General features: G+C 35.9%; 1 protein-coding gene across 2 annotated transcripts; it reads right to left on the bottom strand.

Moving 5' to 3' along the window:
* Positions 1 to 1021: 1021 nt before the first annotated feature.
* On the bottom strand, positions 1022 to 14624 carry plcd1b (phospholipase C, delta 1b). 2 transcript variants are annotated; one of them, XM_048163771.1, is made up of 15 exons: positions 14372 to 14624; positions 11315 to 11473; positions 9334 to 9562; positions 9113 to 9242; positions 8762 to 8990; positions 8014 to 8215; positions 7688 to 7832; positions 7416 to 7568; positions 4234 to 4383; positions 3977 to 4136; positions 2767 to 2883; positions 2460 to 2638; positions 2177 to 2309; positions 1800 to 1949; positions 1022 to 1583 (listed from the first exon to the last, which is right to left on the bottom strand). In XM_048163771.1, the coding sequence occupies exons 1-15, from the start codon at positions 14400 to 14402 to the stop codon at positions 1492 to 1494; spliced, it is 2259 nt and encodes a 752-aa protein (XP_048019728.1). In that variant the 5' UTR covers positions 14403 to 14624; the 3' UTR covers positions 1022 to 1491. The 2 variants fall into 2 exon arrangements, with proteins under 2 accessions (XP_048019728.1, XP_048019727.1); XM_048163770.1 differs by lacking the exon at positions 14372 to 14624 and adding an exon at positions 12109 to 12485.

Below are 14624 nucleotides of genomic sequence, written 5' to 3'. Positions count from 1 at the left end.
AATTTAAATGGTTCAAGTGATTTGTGATTTGCTAGAGTATGAGGTCTCTGCGGAACAAAAGTGGGCGTTTCTGAATTTGTGGGTGTTTTCAAATTGGAGGGTGTTTATAAATCATGCAATGAAAATGATCTCTTTCACCCAACCCCACCCCTAAAAACTACCCACACTCTGACTTGGCAAATCAGATAACGCTCTAAAAAACACCCCTCTGTTTATGGCCTCGCCCACTGATCTGGTAACTCCTATTACTGTCCTGCAGAGACCTGTACTTGGTTTGATATGCGCTCCGAACCACTGATTCAAAAAAAAAAAAAAAAAAATTTCATAAATCTTCAAAGCTTCATGAAGCAGTGTTTTGAAATCGCCTATCACTAGGTATTGTTGAATAAAGTTTTTTTTTTTGGTGCACAAAAAGTAGTTTTGTAATAGTGTTACATTAAGGTTGAACCACGGTAGTCACATGAACTGTTTTAAATATGTCTTTAGTAGCTTTCTGGGCATTTAAAAATGTTAATTATCTTGCTGTCAATAGAGGCCTCACTGAGCCATCGGATTTTATCAAAAATATCTTAATTTGTGTTCTGAAGATGAACGAAGGTCTTACGGGTGTAGAACGACATGAGGGTGAGTAATTAATGACAGAGTTTTCATTTTTGGGTGAACTAACCCTTTACTGACTTGTTTACATTTGTTTTAGGAACACAAAGACATTTATTTTAATCACAATATAAATATAACAATCAGTTTTAGTAGATGTGAATATATCTGTACTGCCAAACATGGTTTACTGCAGACTGATCCTTATGTTTGAGTGCCAGTTATCCCTCAAACTCATGAATACTCTTTCTTCATCCCTCTTTTCTCTGGCTGAAGTTATTACAGAATTAGTAGAACTCAAGACAGTAGTTTTAAATAACTTACATTTATTTCTCCTTTACATGGATGTATACAGTTGGCAATGTGTTTCATCAGAATCACTGGCTTTATGAGTTCGCTGACAGAGTATCAACCAGAAACATGACAATTTAAGCATCTTTTTTTAATATGACAAATCTGATATCTTTTACATAAAAGACAAAAGATAAAAACTCTAATGCAAGCTTAAAAACACATGCATCTAGAAATACTACAGAGGATGGATTTGTAATTGCTAAAATCTGTATATCTAAAAACTGTTATGTTTAAGTCTAAAGATTGACACTCATGAATATTAATGTTGAGAATGCACATTTGTAGTAAGTAATCCATTTGGCATAATAAAATGCATAACATTTTACAAATAGTAAAAAGTACAAAAAAATTTTAATATTAAATGTGAGACCATTATATTACAACTTCAGAAAGGATGCTGTATTCCCACAATTTCCCTACCCACCAGAATCACTCAAGCTGCCTCATTGTCGAGACATTTACCCTTCAGGACGTCTGCGCTGTTGAATATTGTGACAATATCATCTCAGATACAGTATAAAATCTGCCCCATTGTGTGTATTATTCAGCATCCAAAACCATGATGTGAACGAAAAGCCCAGCAGAGGAAAGAAGGTCTCCATTCATGGTGAACAATGGCACATGGTGGTATCCTGTAGTATAACAAACAGAAATATACCCTTTATATCCCAATGACATAAGAAACAAATCAATAGTATTATTAAGTAATAATAATACTTATATATAGTATTATTATCGTATTTAGAATGAAAACTTAATTTACATATTCATTTCTTTGTTTGGCCCTCTTTTTAATTTGAAACTTAAAATCGTAAATTGCAAATCATCTTGGACTGAAGCACACTAACCTTTCTTTAGGCTGTTGAAGGGAAGTGTGTACTGGCCAATAAATTCATTGTTCGATGTGGCGTCGTAGTCCTCGATCAAAAAGCGCACAAGGGCTAGATCTGGCACACACACATCAAACTGGAAGTTTTCATTCCACATGGGGTTGAAGCCTTGAGAGAAAAGAGAGCACTATTAGGCAACATCCTGATCCTGAGGCAACCAGACACTTTTTGCTGCGGCGCTCGGGGAGTGATTGGGGGTTAGGTGCCTTGCTCAAGGGCACCTCAGTTGTGGGTAATGAGAGTGGAAGAGAGCACTGTTCATTCACTCCCCCCACCTACATTTCCTGCCCGTACTGAGACTCGAACCCACAACCTTTTTTACAGGGTTATTATACCATTATTCTCAATGTACTGCGTTTCCACCACGGTCGCATCAGCAGGCACACCGTAGATCTGCACTTGCACAATGGGATCAACAATAGAGGACTTCCTTTGGCTCACTTTGGGTAACTGCTGGGCTGAGATCACCTATTAGGCAAACAGTAACAGTAGTGGATGTCAAAAAAAAAAAAAGTATTTAAAATAAAGTATTTTTAAAAAAAAAGCTATGCAGCTGACATGAACAGCACAAAGATATAGTCCATATGCTCAAAATAAAGGTGTTGCAGAGCCACTTGCCATCACATGAAGAGTCTTTCTCTTTAACCATGGTCCCTTTGTGAGAGTGATGGGGTCAAACTCAGTGTCTCGGTCTCGTAGGTAAGAAGGCTTTAGGATGTAACCACTCTGTCCGTTTTGAATAAAGAGCCCCTGATTCAGATCCATCTCTGTGCAAGGCGTCTGGAAGTTGAGGGCCACTGGAGGGAGAAGTGAGATGATTAGTTTAGCACTGTGACATTAACATCAATTTCCACTGTAGTCTGAATATACATGTTTCTCACTAGTGTCAGTTATATGGTGGGTTTCAGATTCATGACTTCTTTACCTATCTGACAGCCTGCGTTCCACAGAGGCACAGGGTTATAGTTCGAGGAGTCTGTCCTCATTCCCCCTGGGTAGATCCTGCTGAGTTTGTCTGTATTGTGATGGATAAAATCGGTTGCTATGACAGAAAAAAAAAAAAAAGTAATTATTGTGGGAACATGCTTGTTTGCTTTTTCTTTTTTTAGCATCTAAGAGGCATTATTAGCTGTAGAATGTGTTTGGGTAGTTAACAATAGAGATTTTAGGTTAAAATATGCACATCGTTGGGGTTGGTACATTATTTTAATGTTTTTGAAAGAAGTCTCACTAAGGCTGCATTTATTTGATCAAAAAGTAAACAGTAATATTTTAATCAGTAAAAAACTAATACTGTGAAAAATAACTTTTCTAATTTAATGTTTTCTACTTTAATTTTAATTTCAAAGCTGAATTTTCAGCATCATTACTTCAGTCTTCAGTGTCACATGATCCTTCAGAAATCATTCTAATATGCTGATTTGCTGCTCAAGAAACATTTATTATTATTATCAATGTTGAAAACTGTTGTGCTGCTTTATATTTTTGTGAAAACCTTGATATTTTCTTCCAGGATTTTTTGATCAATAGAAAGTTCGAAAGAACAGCATTTATTTGAGTTTTTATTAAGTTTTTGTAACATTATAAATGTCTTTACTGTCCTTTTGATAAATTTAATGTGCCCTAATGTGCAAAATAAAAAGATTAATTTAAACACATTAGTGTATATTGTGTTTTAGACAACTGGTGACCACCTTTTAAGTTTCACATGGCTTTTATCACTCTTAGACAACTTATTGTCTTCTGTGTGAATTACCGTATTTTATTTGAATTAGTAAAAATTAAAGATTCAAATAGATCATTTTAAAAAATATTTTTTGAATATTTCATTAGATAATTTTGTTTATGATTAAAATGTGTATCACTTTTTGCTGTACAGCAAAAAAACAAACAAAAAAAAACAAACAAAAAAACCGAATGGCTCTTTTCCCTGTTAGTCACCTGCTTCTTTACATATTCAAAGCTGTGTGTCAGGAGTCTCCCTCAAGCAGAACTCATCTTCTGTGACGTAATGCACGTTTATGACTGAGTATTTTGCTGAGCAATAAATCTGTGCCACTGGACAGAGTCCGAGTTTTATTCATGTTTATAATAGCCTTTGTTGCGTTTGAGAAGCATAAGTCATGACATCACACCTGATTCCTCCGCCAGTTTCACAGCTTTTCCCTCTTTGAATGAGGCCATCTCATAAAAAGACTGCTTGTCCCGGGAATCCTCAAACCCATGGAAGGGAACACTTTTGCAGTAGATCACGATATCAGACAGCTCCTTTGCCAGCTTCAGCGACTTTGATTTCTGTTTTAGGTATGTGTAATTATAAAATAAATGTTAAAAATGAAAAGAAATAAAGCATTTAAATGAATACTTTCCATGGGCACATCTGTATGCTTACGTTAGACTTCTTTTCACGGTCTTCTTCATCACCTTCATCATCTTCTTCCTCGGTTACACTTTCTTCATCTGCTGTTTTGGAGTCATCTAAAAATGTGTCCTCAAGTTTGTTTAGTCTCTTCCCTTTCACTATGAACCGGCCTTTGAGTTCCTAAATAATACGCAGTCATTAAACCAGAGACTGCAGATTCTGCCATCAGCTCACATTTACATGCATTCATCCTAACAACTCTTCCAATGAAAGACATGCATTTTGTTTATGCATTTTGCCTGTTTTTGTTCCTTTCTTTTTGGATTTTATTTAATTCTTTTAACACCGGTAGAAGTAAAATGTATATTTTCTGCACAACTAATGTCACCAAAAGGAACTGCATTCTAATAGCAGCTTATTTACTGTTGTCTGCATATTAGGCTGGAATATGATAAAAATGCCATCATCGTATGTACTGCATATTGTTTTTGACAGTAAGAGCAGCAGGCAGTACAAGCTGCTTCTAACTGTAGTTAGCTTATGCTGTAAATGATACCCTAGCCAACAGCAGTGTTTTTATTGTTGCCTGTGACAGTGACCAGGACAGGCCACACCTTGACTGGAGGGAATGGAAAACAATGTTATGTAAGCTATGATAATCATCCGCTCCCCTGCAGGCAAAGCACCAGTCACCATAGCAATCGAATACATCCTCTTTAAAAGCCACAAAACTGTGATGATGGATCAACATCTTATAACTCTGCCTTTGCAGAGTTTCCTCATTTCATATATGTGCACATAATTGATGTGCTGAAGGTGTCAATTTTCTTGAAGAGTTGACATTTGTAATATCATAGATGGCTGAAACAAAGAGAGTTTGAGATGCAGTGATCGTTTTCAAATAGAGAGCAGCTGCATGAATTCCACACATTCCACACAGAATTCCACTCTGAAAGCATCTCCTGTTCAAACAGGCTGCAAAACTCTCTTGGGTCTCATGTCTAAATCCACAGTTACTGGGTTATATCAAATGCTTTGATCTTTTAAACGGCTCTATACATATTTTAAGTAAATGTTCAATTTGCAATTTGGATTGTCACAATAAAATTGCATGTAAAACAGCAAAATAATATATGCATTTACTCCAAACAGACTTTATATTGGTTTATTACACTGCTTACAAGAATACTTGATTCTGATTGCTCAATCAAGCATTTTGTGGACAAATATTTTTGTATTACAACCACTAAAGCAGGGGTAGGCAAGTTCAGTCCTAGAGAGCCGCTGTCCTGCAGAGTTTAGCTCCAACCTTAATCAAATACACCTGAACAAGCTAATCAAGCTCTTCGGGATTACGTAGGCTAAAGGCAGGTGAGGGTTTTTTTCAGGGTTGGAGCTAAACTCTGCAGGACAGCGGCTCTCTAGGACCGGACTTGCCTACCCCTGCACTAAACATTAGGGATGCATAATATAATTTACCATAATGGTTATTTTCCAGGATTAGTGATTTTAATATTTATCTGTATATACAGATATTGGATCTTGTGCATGGTTTTTTCCCCTCTATTTTTACATTTAGAATACCTTTAAAAAAAAAAGAAGAATTTAATAACACTGTTCTAATCTTTTGCCAATCTCAAAATTAGGCATGTGACGGTATTATCACGATATTAAAATAAGTTGCAAAACCATTTTTGTCATAGTTTAACAGGTTTAAGAACTCTTTTTGTAATAAAACAAAACAACTCTGACTGAAATTATCAAACAGATTAAAATGCAAAAGAATTAGGCTATAAAGAACAACAGATAACACTTTACTCTATTTAATGCATTAACTAAGATTGAGCAATAGCTACATTTGTTACAGAAAGTGTTATTTTTTGTTAATGTTAGTTTAGAAACACAACTGGTCATTGTTAGTTTTATCTCAGGTCCATTAAATAAGTTATTTTGGTTTTAGTAATGTTATTAAATAGTAACTAAGAAATTTAAAACATTAATTAATAATAATTAATACTTTATAAGTATTTTTATTGTCAGTTTAGTGATAATGAATTAACATGTTAACTAATGAAGCTGTATGTTTTCAAAGTTTTACTGAACAATATAACAAATAATCAGAATATTTCTAATCATTAGGGCATGTTGTAGTCCACATTAAAATATAAAAATGTTTAGGTTTGAAAATAAATATCCTTTTAAGTCTTTTTTAAATATTCAGTATTTGGTGATGTGATGAACAACACTGAGATTACAAAAAAATGAATGGCTGTTTGAAGCATTTTAAAAACTTCACTAGCGCAGTTACTTTGTTTGCACGGTTTCCGTGGTAACCGCTGCACGCTGCTGTTCCATCAGCGCCCTCTGCTGTCAGAGAGTGAACGCGCACTTTCATTCAGCTCGTCTCCTTCACTGGTTCCGCCATGTGCTTCTCGTGCACGTTGGGATTGTTTACATCTGAGCGCGTGTCCTTTTGACGCAGAATACAGCGGTGTTGTGCATTTTATACGATTGATGGGTAAAGTATTCTTAATTGCCTTATAAAAAATTAATAATTGGTAATAAATTATTATTTACGGTATTCTGAAATGCCGACAATTACAATATCGTGCATATTCATTATCGCGATTTATCGCATTACCGAATATCGGCACAAGTCTACTCAAAATGAATATTAAATTTTTCATACTGTACAATGCTTTACAAGCATTTAAAATGACTGATTTTAGAGTTTTAGTTTTAGTTTATTTTAACAACATAACAGTGTTTTTAACATCTACCATCTATCGGATATCAGCAATGACAAACTTATATTTGCTTATCGTATCGGACAGAATTTTAATATCAGTGCTCCCCTACTAAACATTTTTATTGTGATAGACTATGCTAGTTTCATTCGTAGTCTCTTTCTTCTTAAATTATAAAAATAATTTCATCTGAAATCAATATTTCATGTCCATTTATTTACTCATTAGTAACTGGGAGTGTAATAAGCAAGATAGCGTACAATCAGTCTATCATTATGACAAAATAATCCCTCTCAGGCTCGGCTTCCTGTGCACCCCATCAGGTTTATTGTGTATTTTATAATAATAATTGGCTTAACCTATGGTATCCCTTACATAGTTTTGCCACTGAATATGCCTGTAAATGATCCTCTGTATAACATGGCTTAGTGGATTACTGTGTCCTAACATCCTGCAATCACTAACCTCTGGAGAAGGGAAGTGTGTGGGCATCTGATCTCCGAGGGGTTTGGTGACCAGAGCGCTACCCAGGATAGAGATCAAGTGCTGAGCCATGGTCTTCTGCTGCTCCACACTGCAGTGGTTCTCCAAAGACAGGATCACAGGGTACTCGGACGTCTGGCGAAGGGAACAATGACATTGTTGTCGTCAAGTACACGTGGAAAGCACACCAGAAGGACAAGCTCTACAAGTCCCAAAACAAACAGAAGCATCCACTATGTTTTGAATGTATTAACCTTAAAGGCATATTCTTTAATGGCTTGAATCACATCTTTAAAGAGGATCTTTGAGGTGAGAGTGTATCCATGATAAATCACTGGCTCTCCATCTGATCCATCCCAGCAGTCCAGCTCCACACAGCGACATCCCTTTAGAAGTGCTCTGTACAGGGACAATGTAACTTGCTATTCCAAAACTAAGCAATAAAAACATGCTTTATAAGAGGTAAATTAATTCAGATGCTTTCATTATGAAACTAGAAATGATCAAATCAAGCACTTTATCATTTTTTAACTACAGTATATAATTAAAATGTATTCAAATGTTGAATTATTCACATTACTTTATGTACGCTTCAGTGCTGCTGGGTCCCTTGAGCTGGTCCTCCAGCAGGTATGTGTTATGAGAGGAGGAGATGAAGTAATGGTTGAGAGGCTGGTTCATGTCCTGGTAAATACTTTTATGGGCCGGGTTGAAGATCAGCCCCTCTGGCTGGTGCAGGTACATTAGGAAGCCATCCATTGTCATTTGCTGTTTGGCTCTGGCTACAAGAAACACAGACATGCAATTAGAAAGACGTTGAACTTGTATATTTTTTCACTGAGACTGAAGCTGAATACATATACTTACACTACAGTTCAAAAGTTTGGGGTCGGTAAGGCTGCATTTATGAAAAACATACAGTAAAAACAATAGTGTGAAATATTATTTCAACTTAAGAAAAACTGTTTTCTATATTAATATATTATCAAAATGTAATTTATTCCTGTGATGGTGAAGCTAAATTGTCAAAAGCCATTCTTCAGTGTCACATGTTCCTTCAGAAATCATTCCAATATGCTGATCTGCTGCTCAAGAAACATTTCTTATTATAATCAGCGTTGAAAACAGCTGTGCTGTTTAATATTGTTGTGGAAACCGTGTAAAAAAAACTCCAGGTTTCTTATAAACTATAACTATATATAAGAAATACTAATTTCTTATTAAAAAAAAAAAAAAAAAAAACTTAATGACACTAGACTTTTGAATGATAGCAGATATTTTTATCCAAGCAACTTACAAATATGAATAACACAAGGCGGCGGCATTACCATTTTCATCAAGTTCATATTTCTCAATAAGCTGAAGGGCATCATTCTGAGACGCATCCTCTCTTTGCTCATTCAACAGGAAGTTCTGCAGGTCAGTGGCGCTCATGAGACCGTCTGTCTTTGCATACTCTCTGTAGATGACATCGATCTCCTCTCTTTGTGTCAAGATTTTATAGAAATGCTCGATCTCCTTGCCCTCTAGGAATCCACCCTTCGATTGGTCACATTTCTGAAAGAGGGGAAAAAGTGGCATTTCTAGTCAAGTTATTTCTTGTGTTCAACTATTTAAAGTGTGAGAGAATATTATAGACAGGTAAACTGGGTTAAATTCCTGTATAAAATGATTATTACCTGAAAGAGCATTTCAGCATAGTCTTCATCCACCTCAATGTTGATGTCTTGTAGAAAGCTCTTCAGCTCTTTCAGACTCATCTTGTTGTCCAAGTTTTTATCTGCTTTACGCATACAACTGTAGATCCAGCTAAAGCTCTGATGTAAGGACAATTAAAGACAGATTTGAAAGAATAATGCTTGAATTGCACATCAATACCACACGCATTTGAAAAGGATACTGCTCCGTTTTCTTCTGCGGAGTGAGGCTGTTCATGTTTGAGATGACTTTCTCCAAACCACTGACCCACATTTTGGCTTCCTCCTCAGAGCTGGCGATCAGGTCCAGGTTTTTCTGTCGCCCCTTAAACAGAATGGAGAACGCTCGACCCTCCACTGACTCTTCTGTGTATTTCCTCAGACCCTCAGTTTGCCGACCTGTTCGTACCGCTTCAATGTCCTCAAGAGAGACTGAGTGAGAAAGACATACAAAAGCATACTTCATAAAATAAAATACAGAAAATATATAATGAGTAAAATGTAATGCAGGTCACACTGAACCCAGACCATTAAGCAGTGTTCAGATTTAATCATTTAATTATGAATGAAATTGTGATCATATATTTTGCATGTTTTATGTTGCAAAAAATGCTTGTGATTCACTGATAATCAGACAATGTTTTTCACAATAAAAACATTTGGTTAATCTGCATCTTATTTTTGTTTTCTGGTAAAAAATATCTAATCATCCTTAAAGTTACAAAATGTACATGAGAAGCAAAAAATCTTATGTTAGGTTTGATGTATGCTTAAAACCATTAAAAACAATCTGAAAGACAAGATCCAATTCCTAAAAGCATTTTTTTTCCCCTAGTTTCCTGCTGTTAAATGCAGTATCACCACATGTCTATATGTCAATAAGCATATGGAAATTATATGTAGAAGCGGTCATGCTTAATACAAAAGCGTTGTAAGCTTTATTTTGTGCATTTGCATATTTACACAAATGTTTTAAACATAGCCTCAGGGCTCATGTTTTACAGCACTGGTCACAAAATTACAATATAACTTGAATATGCTGTTGTAAAACACACCACTTGCATAGAAACACCTAATTTAGTGGGGGGAAAATGTGTTTCTTCAATATTCCTTTTAATTAATTACATTTAAAAAATCATGGTCAATTCTTCTGGCCAATGCTCTGAGCTTTAAAGCTCAGAATAAAAACATTCAATAAAAGCAAGAGATCAATAAAGTTCTTCATGACAGTCATTGTTATGATATTAGCGTACAATACCGTTCAAAAGTTTGGGGTCAGATTTTTAAAATGTTTTTGGTAAAAGTATCTTATGCTCACCAAGGCTCCCTTTATTTCAACAAAAACAGGAAAAAAATTTTAACATTGTGAAAAATTATTAATAACGCTTTTCTATTTGAATATATTTTACAATGTTTAAAATGTGTTATTCCTGTGAGTTTTTAGCAGCCATTACTCCGGTCTTAATATCCAAATTTCTTATTATTTTCAATGTTGAAAACTGTTGTATTGTGGTCTCCACAAAAATATTAAGCAGCACATTTTTCAGGATTCTTTGGTGAATAGAAAGTAAAAAAACAGCATTTATTTGAAATAAGAAATCCTTTGTTACATTATGAATGTCTTTACTGTCACTTTTGATCAATTTAAAGCATCTGTGCTGCATAAAAGTATTCATTTCTTTAAAAAATATCTTACTGAACCCAAACTTTTGAACGGTAGTGTACATCAATATGATGAACAGAAATGTGAGTATACAGAAAGATTCACCAATAGTTCAATAAATCACAAGGCAATGTCTTTAAAGTAAGGCAAATATATCAATTTTATTAATTCTACCACACCCAGTAAACATCGGCCTCTCTATCTGATAATACTGGCATAAAACTTTAGTCCAAAACTGATAACAGTTATATACAACACTTTAATATTAAAGAATGCAAGAAAATTATACTGTCACACATTAACTTTATACTGTCTGTACATATCATTATGCACAAAATTTATTTAGTCTCTATGCAGTAATTTTACCCAGTTTATGCTTAAAAATGTGGATTTGAGTAGGGAAATTCATCAACACATACTGGCCAACATAACACATTGTGTGTCAGTGCAGGACACAAGAGCGCATGCAAAGAAAGGGCTGATTCTGACACACCCCTGTGTACTTCTTTTATGGGACTCACATGTGTTTTTGGAATTCATGGTCTTTTTGGACTCATGCCACATGGTCTTGCAGTCCTCCTGCAGCTTGAAGTAGCGTGTCTTTTTCCATGAGCCCGAACGGACTTTCAAAAGGTCCCCGCCATTTATCAGGAACTGCAGGTCTTTGTCACCCTCCAAACCTGTGGGGAAGACAAGGACAAGACCGCTCCTGTAGTAATTCTTTCAAAGCTCACATTATATCCTTTTGAAAGGCAGATCTGTGGGTCATTTCCCACATCACAACATCCTTTTTTGTATGAAGGCAGAACAAACAAAATGATTGTATTATCCCTCTGTGGTCCAATTGAGGAAGGAACCAACCCTTTCATGAGTCCAGCTGCTGAGGAAGAAAACGTGGTTTTAACTTCTATGTAAAACACAAAGACTCTTCCTGAAAGACACTGAACAGGACACCTGACACCAACCAGGACCAGGTATTAGGTCAAACCACCACAGCACAAAATGCATTATTTACTAAGGCGTGGTGTGTGTATTTGAGAGTAATTTACACACAACCATGAATCAATAGGTGTGACGTGAACTTGCTCTATTTACGACAATAGCTGGGACCTACTTACACTGCTATCTAGGTAAGCAACTTATAGGCGAGACAGACAATGTTTTCCTGGTTACGAGATTTCCTTGGAGAGGTTGCGTGTCAATGAACTGTATACATCTTAAAATAACCAATAGAATACCACTGTAAACGCAAGTATGAAAGGTGAAGTTCTCATATTACATTAAAACAAGATTATTGTTATTTTCATCCTCCTACCTATAAGTTTCATGTTGTCGCGCGCTACTGTCTTGCTCTGCGCGCGGTATAAGGACTCTTGAGACTTGGTCCGAACTGGTTGTCTTCGTACACACTGCATAGCGTGAATTTTCCTCTCAGAAATCAAAACTGCTTCTGACAGAAGGAGCCGCAAACATATCCCAACCACTTGCTGCGCTGTGTGGTGTATGGCTCACTCACTTGTCTGCGGATTTGGGGCGTGTACTAATCCAAAGTTCATCCCTAAAATAAGACACCTTTGATCGTCTTATCCAAACGAGTGGCAATATTTGTTGGCAAATTCAATCTACAAGTTAAGGATGTGTATTTAAAGAAAGCTATCACTGTATACTTATAAAAAGTATACTTGAGAATCGCACGACGCGCGAATGCTACACATGCGTAACAGCTGGTAAAATACCTGTTGAGTTTTTACCTGACTTTCTGTGCAATGGCGCCATCTAGTGGCTGCATTTGCCATTCCACTGACAGACTGATGCGTTTAGCAGCCACACTCCAAACCTGATCCGGTGGATTTATGTGAACCCTAGACGTGCTGTAAGAGTACGTGCAGATAAAACATGCCAAAGTATGCCATTTAATCTCTCTCTCTATCTTTGAGCTCTTCATTTTTCTTTCATTATGATGGCAGTAATGACCGTTTCAGAATTGTACAGGGGTTTCTTTTGCATTGCAATATCAATACAAATATTGTTTATACATTTTTTTGAGGTGTTAAATGTATAGGCCAATAATGTTATAGTTAACTAAAACTATTAAAAATACTTTTTTTCTTGTTAATTGAAATAAAGCTGAAACTATATAAATATTGCATGGGGAAAAACAAACAAAACCTGGGCAACTAACTAAAATAATACTAAAATTACAAAAACTGAAATAAGGCTAAATAGAAATACTAAATAAAACCTATAGCTAATACAAATGACAAAATAAAAAAGTTAGTAATACATAAACTAACATTATAATGAAACCTGAAAATAATAAAAGCTTAATATTAATAAATACTATAATAGTATATAAACTAAGATTTATATACACAAATTTTTAATTTCATTCCACATTTCTGTACCAAATTTCCTGTGAATATTTTTAATATTGCACTAAGGCAATGTCTAAAAAATGTAAACTTTTATACAAGTTTTGCCCTAATTGTGGATTATATTGTTTATTTACAGATTCAGACATGTATGTACAGCATGATATCTTTCTGTTACAGTAAACATGACCCAAGTTTGGGTTCTTAAAAAACCTAAGGCATCTAAATGTCTATGACTGTGTGCTTGTTGTGTATACATCTCCTGAATCTCCAGTATCTCTGTCATCCAGAGGGAAATAACTGTCTTGCCTCTCACTGAAAACAGGAAGCAGCCAGTGGGTTTGATAGTCCCTCTACAAATTGTCTTAATATAAAAAAACAAAAAACAAACATAGAACCACTGCAAGTGTTTGCCTTCTTTAAAACCACCTCACCCTGCACAAACTGAATTAACTTTTTAAAATATATTTGTCACATTTAAGACTGTGATCTGCTGAAAAACAGTTAAATGAGCTGAGCCTTGGCTTGAAGAGCAAGTAAACCCATAATTTGACAGACGTTTCAGGAACTGAAGTAATGAAAGGGATGTTATGTGAGTCAGGCGACGGAATGTTGCTCCAGGCTACTGACACCTCTCCTGTGCCCCATCCTCAATAGAAAATCTAGTGGGTTATTATATTGCTGCAGAATTGGAGCACTGTAGTGAGATGGAGAAATACACCCAACAAATGACAATACAAAGTTGCCAAGGGTGTGGCAGCCATATTATGTCCGCTAACTCAATTTACAATACACCACCCATTCGTGCGTTTTTCCATACTCATCCACAGACTGAAAACAAAAATGTGTGGTTTGCCAAAGTACTTTCAAACGTAGTGTACAAATGAAATACAATACCAAATATAAAATATAATAAATAAAAACTGGTTCATCTTCAATTTGTTACCCTCCCCGTTGTTTGTATCGACAGTTAAATGAAATATTTCGTAGCTAGCGCGTGAGGGATCATGGTTGGTATTCAGTTGCGCGTGGCTGAAGCTCACGAGCGCGTGCAGGTTTAGTAGTGAACAGGTCTGAACATTCACTGCTCTCAAAACTGAACTTTTAGATGTTTATCGATTGACTTTTGTGATGCGCACAACCATTTCGGAATCATTTTAATTCAGTTGCAACAGAGTTTCGTTTCAGCTTTCATTCAACACTTACATTGTTTATCAGCAATGCCGTTGGAATCCATTTCTCGTGAAAACAGCAGACTGTTATATCCTCCTCGTGCACAATATGTCCAGTGTTCTCAACTCCAGGACTTCACAGAAACAACATAGAACTTCGAAAAGTCTCGCTGGTTAAACTGAGAGCGGACCTATTCCTCCAACCTTCTGCGCACAGGTACAGATTACCTGCCTGTGGGTACTAGCGTCTCAGTAAAAGGTATCTCATGATGAGCCACTCCCACTGA

Source organism: Megalobrama amblycephala, linkage group LG17 (assembly GCF_018812025.1).
Source record: "Megalobrama amblycephala isolate DHTTF-2021 linkage group LG17, ASM1881202v1, whole genome shotgun sequence".
NCBI lineage: Eukaryota > Metazoa > Chordata > Actinopteri > Cypriniformes > Xenocyprididae > Megalobrama > Megalobrama amblycephala.
Note: the sequence above shows the minus strand (reverse complement) of the source record. Positions and strands in the feature narration are given on the sequence as shown.